The 14,508-nt window shown below is 38.1% G+C and overlaps 1 protein-coding gene across 2 annotated transcripts in view; it reads left to right on the top strand.

Moving 5' to 3' along the window:
* The window catches only part of GRID2 (glutamate ionotropic receptor delta type subunit 2), a 692,796-nt gene that overhangs the window by 538,505 nt on the left and 139,783 nt on the right, over positions 1-14,508 (top strand). For both annotated transcript variants that reach the window (XM_062575022.1, XM_062575021.1), the window contains one exon: positions 1,454-1,555. In XM_062575022.1, the coding sequence (XP_062431006.1) occupies positions 1,454-1,555 (102 nt within the window). The remainder of the gene's footprint in view (positions 1-1,453; positions 1,556-14,508) is intronic.

The raw sequence follows: 14,508 nt of genomic DNA, 5'->3' as shown, positions 1-14,508 counted from the left end.
CCATAAATGAGCGTTTTCTTAATAATCCGTAAAGTTGCATTCAATCCCAGTCAGCAAAGGTACTCCCCTTCTTTGGCAGACTACTTCAGCTAGCTCAGGCACTCTGCTGTTTCTGTAACTTTGTTTTTCCATGGAGTAATGTTTTTTTATGTTTTACAGTTGTTATCTCTCATAGATAAAGGGTGAGTCTCTGCAAGACTAGTCTTGGCTGAGGCCACAAGGCTCAGGAGTAACCTACTAGTGTTAATCTGGTTTTTGTCAGAGAAAGAGTTCTTGTGCATTGAAATGAGGACATGAAAAACACCTAGGTTTAGAGACTTAAGTTAGATACGTGAGTCAGAAGACGAGCCTCCCTCTGTACATTTCGTGCACAGTCGATGGAGAAGGTGACTCAGAGCAAGAACTGGCACCTGGAGGTGCTTATCTCTTTCTGCTGGTTATGTAATGAGTTTCTTAATAAGCAATTAGCGTACGTACCGTCGGCTGGATTCTGCTCCAAAGTCCTCTGAAATCAGTTGCTGTTCTTCTGTTGGATTTTGGATTTAAAAGAGGTAATTTTACAAATTAGGTGAATTTCCCAGTGAATTCAAAAAATGAAGTTAGCAGTTAGCAGTGTCTGTACGCGGTGCTAAGCTGTGAACAGTTGATTGGTCTAGTTCTCCATACTCAAGATAAGCATATACCATCATGTCAGAATGCAGGCAAATTATATTTTTAGATAGGCTAAAATACAGATAATGGTTACTAAATTCAGATTAAAAGGCAATTAATCCTAGAGAGACCCTTGAGGAAAAGCCTCTGCCAATAGCAGCCCAAGAAATATGATAGGACCAGTGCAAAGCATGTTTTGGCTGAACTCCGTTCTGCGTTGCCTTTTGCAGTCCTTGCTCAGTACTGTGGCATGCCCAGCCAATGGTGTTTTCCTCAATCATCTTTAAATGGGATTTTTAATCTGGCTGAAAATCACTGCTGTTTCATTATCAACGAGTACTATAAGTTTTAATTAAAACTAGTGGAATTCCTTTCACCAAAGTCCCACTGGAAAAAATGGACTGGAGCAGACAGCATGCTAAAATTATGTTAGCTATTATTTCTCCAATTAGTGTATCACTGGAAGTGAGGTAAAAGTATTATTAGAGCCATACTACTTTTAAATGTTTTTCATTATTTTAGAAGTCTTCCCTGAACTCTCCTAAAGCAGTACATATTCCCCTAAACCCTGGATGCTGTCATCTATTGCACATTGGTATTTAAAATTGCAAGCTGATATCCCTAATTGCTTCATTTGCAATTTAAAGATGAATCTGTGTGCCAACCCTTCTCTGACTTTCCATCCCATTGATTCCAGAAGGTCTTCTGTTTATTTCATATGTTCCTGTTCAAAGCTGCATAAGAGGAATGACTGGCAAAATTTTATGGCCAGTGAGGAAATGAGTCCTCTTTTCTTTTTCAGCTTGGCTGCTGGAATCCCGTCACCGGCCTGAACGGGTCACTGACGGACAGAAAGCTGGAGAATAACATGAGAGGAGTGGTTCTGCGTGTGGTGACTGTGCTGGTAAGCAGAGATGCTAATCATATTGCGCTGGTATTTTCTCCCTCTCGCCTCATCATCCTGTCTAAGGGTAATTGGAAAGGATTTTCATTAAGTGCATCATGTTACCAAGAACTAAGGCCAAAGTAGTCAATGTTGAAGCGTCAAATTCCTGCTTGTCAATAGCAAAGCAATTTCCACAGAATAAAATCATTTATCAATAAAGTTCATTTCAGGGTGTGAATTAAACACATTAAAACCTGTTTCTTCTGCAGACACATACTAAATTAGATAATACAACCATAGGAACTGGAAAGGGCAACTTCAAGTGCCCTGTTAGCTGAAGTTCCCTAGCCGAGACTCTAAATGATGCATAAGATGTAGCTGCTTTCCAATTACTTTGCCAAATTGAGTGCAGCCTGACACAAATTGCTGCACTCAGAAAATATTCAAGATAAGCTTAGGGTGAATACTGTTAGTTCAGTAAAATACCTACTGTCCCCTCTCTGTTCTTCAAGCCCGTTTCTTCCCCCTTGCATTAAGTGGCTGCTGCAAAGCCGTTGGCGTAAAAGCAAGAAGACAGCGTGTGCCAAAATAGGGTCACGTTTTGTGATACGAGGCCAGTGTGTTCTCCGTCATCAACTTCCTTTCCCTTTCTTTTGGCAGCTTGAGCATAGATTGTTGTGAGGGAGAAGCACCTGAGAGATACGAGCCTCTCTGGATCTAGGCCCAAACACAGATGTGACCCAGGGCTACAGATCTGTAAAGTTCGTGTAGAGCTGCTTCTCTAGTTTTAATAGCTACTTGTGTCTCTCGTTATTCTTTCTTCGTTTGATGCCCTGATTGCTTGCTTATAAAGAGCAAGTCAAGTGTGGTGACCACGGTTTGCTTTGCTGGTGTTGCATGGCAAAGGGAAGGGCTCAGTTTGGGATGGAAAGTGAAATCACTGGAGTAAGTGTTAGTGCTACTGATGAAACAATATTGTACTTCTCTAGTTATTTCATGGATCTTTAAAAGCTATTATCTGTAAGCTGTCCAGTCTGTCACACCTCTTAGTATACTGCAGGACTTCCTGTCAAAATTTTTCTTTCCTTTTTTTTTTTTTTTTTTTTTTTTTTTTAAGCATATGAAAAGACAAAGCAATATTTTTTTCTTACTTTGATGTTAATTACATGTTCATTGAAATAGCATCAAAGTGGCTGTATCTTATCTTTGCATTTTCCCTCATACACATTTTAGTTGATTCTGTGTAACTTTCCGGTGACAGAAATGTTCTGGGAATGTTGTCGAGCAAAATTTCTTCAAATTTTAGTGTCTTGGACTCTTCTTCTTCCCCTTCCCACACCACTCTGTTCCCCTAATTTCATCTCTAGTTATCATTTCAGTTAGCTTGCCAGACAGCATTGTTGTTTCAAGTCATCATATTATAAATATTTAGTAGCTTACGAATATACTAAAAAGTAATTAATTATGCTGATAGGATTGTATACTAATAATAAAAACAAAAGACAGGCATTTAAAGTTCAGTACGCATCACAGGGCAGTTAAGCCTCCTTGCTGCAATGCCGCCTGACGTGAGCATACAGAGGCAATGTGTGTTTTGGTTTTGTTGCCAGTCTAAAGCACAACCTTACCACTTGTGAAAACCACAGTTATAAAATTCACTGCTTATTATTTTGCTAATGCTTCTTGTTTTATGTATAATGTGCACTGAAGGCAATAAATGGGGAAGATGCAAATGATTTATACTGGCTTTATCACGTAAACCATAAATCATAGAGCTTTGCATGGCTGGTCAGTGCGATCTTTGATTCTAGACAAAACTGTTTGTGAACCACATTACAAACTAAGGTTCATTTTGTTTTATGCACCAAAGATCAGAGGCAAGGATTTTTGTAAGCCTGAAGTGAGGAAGCAAATACTTAAACTCATGAACCAAAAAGGATATTTTTCACTAGCAGTTCACTTGACTGGATGATAACTTGAATAATTTCGTTCAAATGCCAGAAATCTGGAGGATAGGTTTTCTCTCATCCACAAATTCTAACGTGCAAGAGTGAAAGGCAGACAGCCAGTGGCAGAAAATCAAGCACCTAACTAAAAGCCCGAAGAGAAGTTGGGGCAGTGCAGATGTCAGAAATGCAAAACTGCTCATTTCTATCCTCTTCCAATTTACTTAGCTGTACTTTGGATAGCCACAGTTTTTGTTGTCATTTCTGTTGGTGATGCAGCATCATTTAGGGTGCTTATACTATGCTTGCATAAGCAAGGGTTATTGATGATGAAATGCTGCATTCTAAATCTTATTTTAGTCTGAGAAATAAAAATGTGCCTGTCATTAGCATATGCTGACCTCAGATCCTTTCTTTAGGATAAATGTATGTGATCTTTACTTTTTACTAATTGCTGCTTGATTTGTATCTTTATTCACATGGCTTATTACAATAGTAAAACAATGTTCTGCTAATGAAAAATGAGTAAGTAAATGCATACAATATTCAGAGTTGGGTAAAATCATACCTGGGATGCCGAAACACTGGAAATGAAGCAAAGCTGTACAAAGAATATATAAAAACTTGCTTTCTGTCATTTTGAAGTTAGGAATTTAAACCCTCTATTAGTTATTATTCTTTTTTTTTTTTTTTTCAATTTTATTAGAAGAACTTGATCCAGAAAGATGCTGGCTAGAATTAAATTAAGCCCTATTTATTCTGCAAATATTACCAAAGGTAAACTGCTGTTAAAATAAAGCCTTTAATTTTGTGAAATACAAAAAAAAAAGTTTCCATTTGGGGCAAAATGTAGCCTATTTGAAATCAGTGCAACCTTTAAGTAAAACAAGGCCATACTAATGTACAGAAGTGCAATACTCCTCTGGTGTTATATCTGCTGTTTAGGACAGGAATGGAGATTTGTGTGATGCAAATGAGAGTTTCATCTTCAGTATCAGAGCATGAGGGATTTCACTCATCAACTTTATTGGAAGGACCTTTATTACTCTTTCTTTTCCATCTTTCTCTGAATTCATTTAAGTCAATACATTTATGTTAAAAGGATTTGTTACTGACAATAAATTATCATTTATTATTATGAATTCTGCAAGTTTCTAACAGTATGGTCTTAATCCAGGAAAACACAAAGGCTTATGTTAAAGTTAAAACAAACAGACAAACAAACATCCTCTGGATATAAATAGTTGTTCTTTGTTGGCATGATTTGAGAAGTTGCTTTCTGGTACCGCTTCTAACCTCTTGTCTCTTTCTGGATAGCAGCCCTTCTCCTCTTCCAATTTTATTTTGTTATGCCTTCAGGTTCAAAGGGATCGGTTCTAAAATTGCTGTAGAACTTGAGAGGATGGCAAATTGCAACACCTGCGTTACACTGCCTTGCACTTATTACCAAGTGAAACATTTTGCAGTCTGGAAATGGTAAATGAGTAAGACTAATTTCCCCAAAGCAGTCCTTCAAAAGCTAGTACTAAACAATTCCCATCATCTGCATCCATCTACTAATCCCTTCCCCTAGATAAATGTGATAATTATGGACTGTATTTCCGCAGATACGAAATAACCTTTTGTCTGATGAATATATGACAGAATACAGCATGTCCCAAGACTAGAACTCTCTGGTTTCATTTGGCAACAAATTCTGGCTCTAAAGTTAATGAGAATTCTCTCCTTTGCCTAAATAGAATAAGATACTCTTCTCTGTGTTTTATTATGGAAGGAACTATAATAATGCCTTTATGCATGTAATTCAGTTTTTTAATCTGATCTGGTTTAGTATGGTACCATTCTTTTTACACTTCTCAGAAAGGTTGATTTTGTCTTAAAAATCTGTTGTCTGTGCCTTGGACTACTTCCCCACATGCAGCCAATGTCTGAGCTTCGTGTTTGACAAGCTACTTCTAAGTTCAAGTGAATTGATGGTGAATTTTGAAATGTATTCTGAGATTGTGAAATACAGCTCAGTCAAAGGTCAGCATAATAACTCCAAACAAATTCAGAGCGTCTTGAATGAACAATGGTCCAAGCACAAATTTAGCTGGCTATCCATTTTTGCAATTTCACTTTATCCCCCTCATTTTCAACTGCTCAGTTTTGTTGAAAGGCAGCTAGAATACAACAGATAGTCTCACAATATCCTTTTTAGCAGCAGTGGCAATTAATGAATTATTCATTTGAATGGTAAGCCATCAGAAATGGAATGAGATTTAGCCTGTTTGACAATGAATAAGCCAGCATGTATATGCAAAATCATCTTTCTGAAAAAGCCCCTGTTGTTTGAAAAAGAGGGGAGAAAAGTTTGAAGTTGACTGTTTTAAAGAATTAACGCCTTGCTGAAAAGCACAGAACCTTTTCTGAGAGTCACTGGCATTGTAACTTCCTAATGGTGTGAAACATAGGTGTGATTTTGCAGGAGGTTGTTGCTGTGTGGTGGCATGTATTTTCATCACATCGGAATTGAGCTGGAAATGCAGGTGGGATGAAGGAAAGAAAAGTAATAGTGAGTAATACCGAATTAAGTTTTGTGATAAATACATAGGGGTGCTGGTTTTCCTAGTTATTACTTGCATTACCTGCACAGAACCGGGTGGACTACAGGCGTGTGGGTAACCCTTGGACCCATGGGCACTTGGGTAAGCCTGGGACCCAGGTGGGCGCTATGGGAAATGGTATCCTGAGAGAGCTTGCAGCAGGGTGGACAAGTGTGGCCAAAAATAAATAAATAAATGAATAACTGGCACCAGGAAAAATGTTACCGTATGTGAACTAGTTTAATTTTTTGAAGATTAGCATTAAAGGCATGAGCATGTGTTGTAGAGATTAAGAAACATACCTTAAAGAGGGCAGTAGCTTTAGGGACAAAAGCTGGCAGCTGGTCTGCATTTGCAGTCCCTCTTTCTGCTGGACTTACCACTCAGATAGAGAAAAGATGAAAAGTAAGCTGTGAAGCTAAGTCCTGGTTTTAAAAGCTGAGACCGTCTTTGAGATTTGACCTCCAGCACTGGTTTAAACAAAGTAACAAAAGTTCTCTCCAAGCTGGAGCGGGTTTCAGAATGGTAGGAAAAATGAAAGGCATAAAAGAGATGAAGGAAGACAGTGTTTAAGCGTACTCAGAGGAACAAACAGCGAGCAGTGATAAAGGATGAAAAAATGGCAGGACAAAAGCAGCAGTGAAGACTGTAAAATAAAGAGCAACTGCTGCAAAGGTACATACTGGATACCTCCAGAAATACCAAATAAATATTTTATAACAGTGTACAGTCATTAGAGTCTCAAGGCTAATGACCCTTCCATTTCTTCCCGTTCTGCTCCATCAACAGCTGAACTCTGGTTTTTGGAGAGATTTTTTTGTCCTTACTTTTCCTCATGTTGTCCTGATCCCTTTTTCCACATTCACAACTTTGCAGTTGCAGGCATCTTTGTTGATTCTGTCAGGCTGCACTTTCTACACACCAGTGCCTAAAATCTTTTAGAAAACCTTTAGGACATGTATTATACCAAATTACATGTTGCTGTATGTATAGACACTATCGGCATATTGGACAATCATGGACTATAATGAATTTCCAGTAGAAATGTCGTAGGAGGTTGTAATGTAAGAACCATTGCTTGATCATCTTCTCTACTTGTAGTATTTGTTTTAAGCAAATATATTTTACTTATTTACCCATAAGGGGTAGATCCTTCTCTGACAACCATTTATGCATCTGAGCTTGAATGGTAGAAAAGCCTTGAATTATGTTGCTCAGCCTGTCTAGTGTCAGTTATAAAATCACTGTATAGGATAATATAGTAATGTATTTACTTGTATGCAGTAATGTATAGGATAATTCAGTAATATGCATGTTGTAGTAGAGTATTCCAAAATATTTACAGTTTAAAATATTTCTTTGATGATTGTGAAAAATGCATAATTCCCTAGGCAGCAACAGATCCTTGTGCCTTTTGTTTTTCTCTTCCTCTTTGCAGTCCATGTCCATCCTTGAAAGTGGGTTGGAAAGAAAGGATCTTTTGTAGACAAGAACATCAAGAAAAATGTTCATTGAAATGGTGATAAATTATAGAAACAGTAGTAGATGTGTTCATTCCATTGGCAAGTTAATGAAATCATCAGAAGCACTGATGCATGACCGAATAGGCTCACTATTTACTATTTTTCATAGTTACCCTAGTTGTTGGCATGAAAGCTGTCATTTGGTGTGGGATTCATAAGATGAGAGAGTGAAAAGGCCAGTTGATGTTGGAACATCTTTTTGTGGGGCTGCTTTTCCAATGCAGAAATTTGAACTGGGATTTCAGGGCATGCTTCTGGATGGGCATTTATTGAAACTGAAATTATGAAATTAAAAAATTTGTTACTCTCTTTTACACATTTAAAGAATGTTTTATTCCCTTCTATCTAATTTAAAGAGGACTTTTAAAAGGCTCGAGATAAATGCTGACAATATGAGTTCAATTATACTCTTCTAAAAAGTTGTATCTTTAGATTTAAGACTGGAACTAATTGCCCATTGGTTGGTTAGAAGTTTTCTTATTTTTTAAAGAAAAATAAAGCTATTAATAGTTACAGCAAATGTTTCCAATTACAAGATTAGCTCATAGTCTCAGATTTTGCATTGCCTACTACACTTACTAATGCTAAAAATATTTAGAGGTTCACCTCTAGTTTGTCAGAGGTGTTTAAGAATAGGTAAGCTAACATTTGTCTGGGTTAGTCCGGGTAAGTTTATCCTTAGGGTGTGCATGCTGTTATTTAAGCCTGAACAAGCTGTCTGTACAGAGGAAGAATAGTTGGAAGAGCAGAAAGCAAGCCATTTCGTTCACTGCTTGACAGTATCCTCAGCACTAAAATTGTCCAGGCATGCATCCTCACCTTTATGGCATGGATTGGTATTACTGGAATAAAAGGACATAGTAACATGCACAGAGATTTACAAAACTGAGGGGAGGGGGGGATTTGCAGAAGCCATTTGGGCTGACCTAACTCTGGCCCATAGAGGAATGGAAGCTTTATCAGATACTTTATCCAGGATTTAGATATCTAGATATTGTACAGCAATTTTAAGAGTGGTGTTATCCCTATACTTTGTGCAATGCATTTTATTCTCCTTCTTAAGCAAATATTTCATTTTATGAATGTACTTGTTAGGAATGATTTAACTGTAAAAAAAAATAAAAAAGCTACTATCAGTGCAGTTCTAAGGATGGTGATGATGGTATCTCAAGCCCTTCACAAATACTTCACTTTAATTTCAAAAAATAATACTGGGAAATCAGATTTATGTTGAGCCAGGTACTCTGAGAAGGCAAGGTGAATGGCACTGGGAAATTTTAGCTCTGAATTAAGAAAGTTTTTTTCCTCCTGCACTGCCTAGGTTTTAACTTATGCTCTCATAAAAATAGAAACTTCAAGGCCAGAAGTTGGTAGTAATCATGTTACGTGGTGGTTCTAATTATTAGTAGTAGTCAAGAGAAGAGTAATATGAGTCCTTCTCACCTTTTCCTATGCTTGCCTGCACAGCAGATAGTGCCCACTATCATTTTAGCTTGTGCTCCCATTCAATGTTTCAGAAACTATTGACATATAAAACTTACTGCTACTCTCTGATGTCTTGTGCCACTGATTGTAATCACACCACAGCTTTCTGCAGAGGTGCAAACTTCCAAATTGTGTATTAGTGCTGTTCACTGAATTAAGCCAAGCCTTTCTATACTCTGCTAGTCTGCTGGGATGCTGGTTTCTTCTAGTCCTCTACAGCCTTTGCTCTGCCATTTTATTGGCCATATTTCTGCACTGATTTTGCCATCCATACGTGCAGGCCATGACTGCATGCAGAATGCACATATTTAAAACACGTGGTGCAGAATCTGCCATGTATTTAATACATTTTGGGTGCTTCATGAAAAATCTGATTCTATCATAATTGCAGAGAAACTGGCAGCATTAAAGCAAAGGGATGGAGAGAAGAGGTGGCTTTTGTGCATTTCTTTGTCAGTCTTCTCCAGAACGATGACCCATAGGGGTGGAATAAAACCAGATTCCTGTAATGCCTCCTACTCCCAGCCCTCTGCCCGGCTGCTCTTCTGAGGGTTGCCACCCCTGTTACGGGCTACTTTACTAGGAATAAAATGGGAACTGGAGCCATTTCAGCTATTTCCCTCCAATCAGTCCATGTCTGTAACTCGGCGCTGCCGTCAGCACGCACGCGTACCCGTCGGTGGCAGCCTGCGCCTTGTTGAGGCATTCCTTGCTTTGCCAGATTTCGGTTTGGTGTAGTGTCCTCCCCATAATCCTCCCTTTTCCTTTTTTAATAGTTTTCCCCTTTCTGCAAGCATTTGCATATGTGTTTGGTTTTCCGTTTGAAAGTAACCCAATCGCTTCTTGAATTTTCTGAAGCAGTGCTGTACTCTGAAGAGATTTCTCCCAAACATTATATAATTATAATGGTGATGATTGTAACAGAAAGTAGTCTCTCTCGATAGAGGCAGAGCCTGCCTTCCATTCCTCTTTCTCCTGTCACCCCTGCACAAGGGCCAAACTGAAATTGATACTGACGGGCAGAGGTTATGTTTAATAACTGTTTTATGTTACTTTGAGCTACCTAGCTTATATTAAAATAGGTAGGTCGGTAACCTTCAAGTTACTCATGCTACGCGTGCCTACTGTGATCCATTTGTTTTACAAGCTTTAATCTCAGAGCCTGCTGGAGATCCCAGCTCCTTCTGTTTTCAATTAATATTTTAAATTCATTTTCCTAAAGTGGTAGGTGCTGAATAATAGCTGAGGTGAGTACCAAGCAATTTAAAACTTTTGGGACCTAGCTGAGGCCACAGTTTTAAGGCAAGGTGAGTGCAAAGCAAAACCTAGTGGGGCTAATTTAACTCATCTGTATCTCATGGGCTAGCGCTCACGACTCCTTAGCTCTTGTGTTGTTACTGACCCACACAGAATTTGTGGCTTTTGAACAGAAAGAGGTTCTTAGACTGATTATAGTTACTCTTCTACACTACACAAGGTGGAAAAGGAGGTGAACTGCATGACAGTGCAACATCATGAAGTGTTAGGCGAATTTGTTATGAATAGGAGCTCTAGCCTGGCTGTGGGAGAAGTTTAATGCATCTCTCCACCAGGTTAATATACCTATACTACACTTTTGCTAATTCCAGTATCTGAGCTAGCTACGTTAAAGTTAGCACTGAGCTGTAGAGACAAACTCTAAAACACTCTAATCAATTTCAATCTCAATCCATACTCCTATCATATAACTATAATGGTTCAGAAAGAGCTATTAGGTGCATTAAGTTGTGAATTAAAATCAATACACAAAGCTTGGCTGCATCCTATTAGACCATTGGCATGGATTGCTTTGAAAGAAACCTTAATCTCATTGCAGGATGATAGGAGATAGGTTTTGTTTTGTTTTGCTTTACTCTGTTTGTCTGTTTGTTCTAAATAGCACTAGTCCAAACAGCCTCGTAAATCCAGAAGCAGCAGCTTGATCTTCTGTTTCTGCAAAAAGTATTGTTTAGAGCACTGTTTTCACCTCTATAACTTCAAGCACAAGCACGTGTCCTATTGAAGTTGATAACAAATCAGTCATTGAAAACAGAGAGGCTAAGCACATGCATAAAGACTGTAGCAAATAAGGGCCAAATGTAAAACCCCCTTCCCTCATATCATCTTCAGCTTCTAGGACACTGACGCTCTCGGTTGTAGGCAAGGGAAATTTTCTGGTAGCACAACTGAATTTCTAACCACTCTCTGAAAAACAGGAAGTCCTACGACGGCAGCTTTGCGTGCAAGTGTTATTACACAGCCCTTTGGCACGATAAGATACTGGATGAGTAGTATTTTAATTATCCAAGGTTTTCGTAGGTTCGAAACCTACATCTTTGTTTTTGTGTTGTTAACGAATGAAGATTGTATTATGTTTTGCAGCAATTTCTATAACCATGGCTAGTGGGAGAACTACTGTAATGAGAAAGTGAAGTGTTTGAATTTAATTTTGATCATTATTCTAACGTAAAATAACGTATGTTGCTGTTCAATTAAAGGTAACAAGCTACTGGGCTGTTCCTAGCCAGATATAATCATCAAAACAACGGTCAATAAAGCACTTGAGGAAATTAATTATTTGAGGCTGGACATTTCACTGAACTCTTCAGGGGAAAGAAATTCAAAATGGCTAACATATAAAAGCAGGAGCTTAATGTTTTTTTCAAGTCAAGAAAGAGATGACTTTGCCTAGCAACAAGACAGAAGCATCGTGTGCTTGAAAATGTTTTGATCATGGTTTGTGAGTCGTCTCGGTGCTTCTGGACGGTTATAATGGCTGTGCTTGGTCATCCAGCAGCCATTGGAAGCAGGAGGAGAGGTTCAATAAAGAGGGCGAATTTCACATTTGGGAGCAGTTTCTTAGTATTTGCAAGTGGATGTTTTCTTCATGTGATTGCTGAGGCCCTGCTTGGTCTATGTGACTCACTCGGTGCGCTTGTGCCCTGTTTCTACAGCCGATGTTGAGTACAGATCGACAGTCTCACCCACAAATGAGCTTCATTTATTTTTTCTTTTTCCTCTCTTTCCACCTCAGCTAGAGAAGAAGGGGGAGGACTTAGGGTCCTAAATAGAGTTGCACCTAATGAATGCAAGCAGATAGTACTCAGAAAATTCTGACGAGTAGACACAGAGGTCATTTTTATATGTTTTATGAATTCTAATCACTCATCTAATTACCAAATTTCACAACATGCTTCCAAACACAGAAGCAGCACAAAAGGCCACCCATCTGCAGTTTTAGAGTCAAGCCCCAATATGTATTGTAAATCCCAATAGAGATCAGTTTTTTTCTGATCTAAAAAGCCAGAAACTTCTTGTTCATTTATTAATTCCTGTATAGCCTCCTTGCGAGGAAATTGTTTCCCCTTAGCTAAGGGGAAGAGGGGATTCAGCTAAACTGGAGAATAATCCCAAGCATTTTATATTGCTTTTGCTTTTCTGTTTAGAAAATATGTCACATTTGTGAAAGGTCCTGGCTTTTTTAGCCTTTTTTTTCCAGCAGAACAAACGTAACAGTCCCATAAATGAGTGTAACAGAGCAGTGTATCACAGCTCCATGTAGCTTCTCTCCTGAAAGAAGCCTCAGCTTTGAGCCACAGAATCCACCTTTGCTATTGCAGAGAAAATCTATCATGTTCATTCAAAAGATCTCATGAAGATGTGATGTGCAGCTTAGATCATTAGCAGCTGGGCTGGGACCATTGGTTTGCTGAATGTAACTACTGACTTGCAGCCTCTCCTTCCCAGCACATATTTAATGGGGTTGTCCTGTTGAAGATTTGAATAATGCTTTTCCTGTTCTTTCAAGAGTGTTTTCTGTAGTTTATTAAAAAAAAAAAAAAAAAAAAAAAAAAAAAAAAAAAGAAAAGAGAGAGAGAGAGAGAGAAACTCCTAATATTAATTTTCATAGAAAAACTAAAAAGAAAAAAAAAAAACATATCTATCAGAGAGCGGACTCTAAAGTGACCTTTATTCTGGATACAAAAAATCATCCTGAACAGAGACTCTGGGTTTAGCAATGTATTTTTCTCCCTCTAGATAAGTACTTCCTGAACATTTCACAAGCAAGCCTTCCCTCTCCCTCACTCCTCTAAGAACCGACTTTATCACTTGGCTTTGTCGCCCCTGTCCCTAGCACGCTCAGAAGCCGTTGTTTCTCTTGGATTGCCTAATTGTTAATGTAGCCAAGTTTGTCGGAGGCGTTGTCCTTTTCTGATATTTAGCTTGAGTATTGTTACTTCTGCTTCAAACCTGAAGGTCTTCTACTGTCCCCAAAACTTGTCTACTTTTTTTTTTATTAGTTGGCCTTATAAAGGATATAGAAGGATTGCTTTATACGATCAAACTTACAACCACACTATATTTTGTACATTTAATCCTAGATTCTTGAAACACTTAAAAACCTTGTATTACTTCCTTTTATTTATGGCAAAATGTTCGTCCTCAATAGGAGAAGGTACTGGCTATTTATCTTGGTGGAAAAAGCAATAAAAAATAGAAGGCAACATTTTTTACCTCCAATCTTAAAGCCAGACTGCTCCAAGCTCTATATTAACATCATCTGATTTCTACTGGTATGTGTAAAAATAAGTAAATCCTCTATCCTTACTTACTATTTGTACTGATGAGTTTTGAATAACTCCAAGGATAGTGATAGTATGGTCTCTCAGAGAAGAATCTGTTTATATGTAGTCTGAATCACCACTTGCTTCTGAGAGAAATCATGTCAGGATTTTATTGAATTTTTTTCAGAGTCCAGTGGAAGCTTCAGCACCGAGGTGAAATTTGTCACCCCCGACCTCATTAGTCAGCATGTGCCTTTTTGCCACCTACTCTGTACAGGGCTATTTTTCATTCTCATTATTTTTCTGTTGAGTAGGTGAGAAGTGTATTGGCTGGTTTTTGTTTTGTATATTTTCTTTTTTAAATCTCCGCTTTCTCATGGATGAAGATAATGATTTTTCACATCAGTATTGTAGGGATATGTATCTCTTTCCATTGGGAGCTCCCAGAACACCTTCCCAGTATACTTGAAGACAACTAGCATAGTTTCAGCCTGCAGCATTTATGGGGGAAAAAAAATCAAGACAAATATTTTTGTCCTCCTTTAATGCCTTCTGAGAATTATAAACAATCACAAGAAATGTAGGAATGGATTTGTTTTGCTTTATTTTTTTTTGAGTATGTTTAAATATTTTGCTGCTCCAGCATTCAACAGAAATTGAGAAGCGCTAACTGTTTTGCATTCGTCTATTTGACCATTTAGGCTCTATTAGCCATATAGCACACTGAACATTACTTTTTGGTAAGCCACTATACAGCAAAGCATATTACGTAACCTAGTAAAAGATTGAAATAAGCTGTGGAAAACAGTGTGTTTTAAATCAGTTCTGTAATTAGCAGTTGTTTTTTAA

The sequence above is a fragment of the Rhea pennata genome, chromosome 4, assembly GCF_028389875.1.
Source record: "Rhea pennata isolate bPtePen1 chromosome 4, bPtePen1.pri, whole genome shotgun sequence".
In the NCBI taxonomy this organism is placed as follows: Eukaryota; Metazoa; Chordata; class Aves; order Rheiformes; family Rheidae; genus Rhea; species Rhea pennata.
Note: the sequence above shows the minus strand (reverse complement) of the source record. Positions and strands in the feature narration are given on the sequence as shown.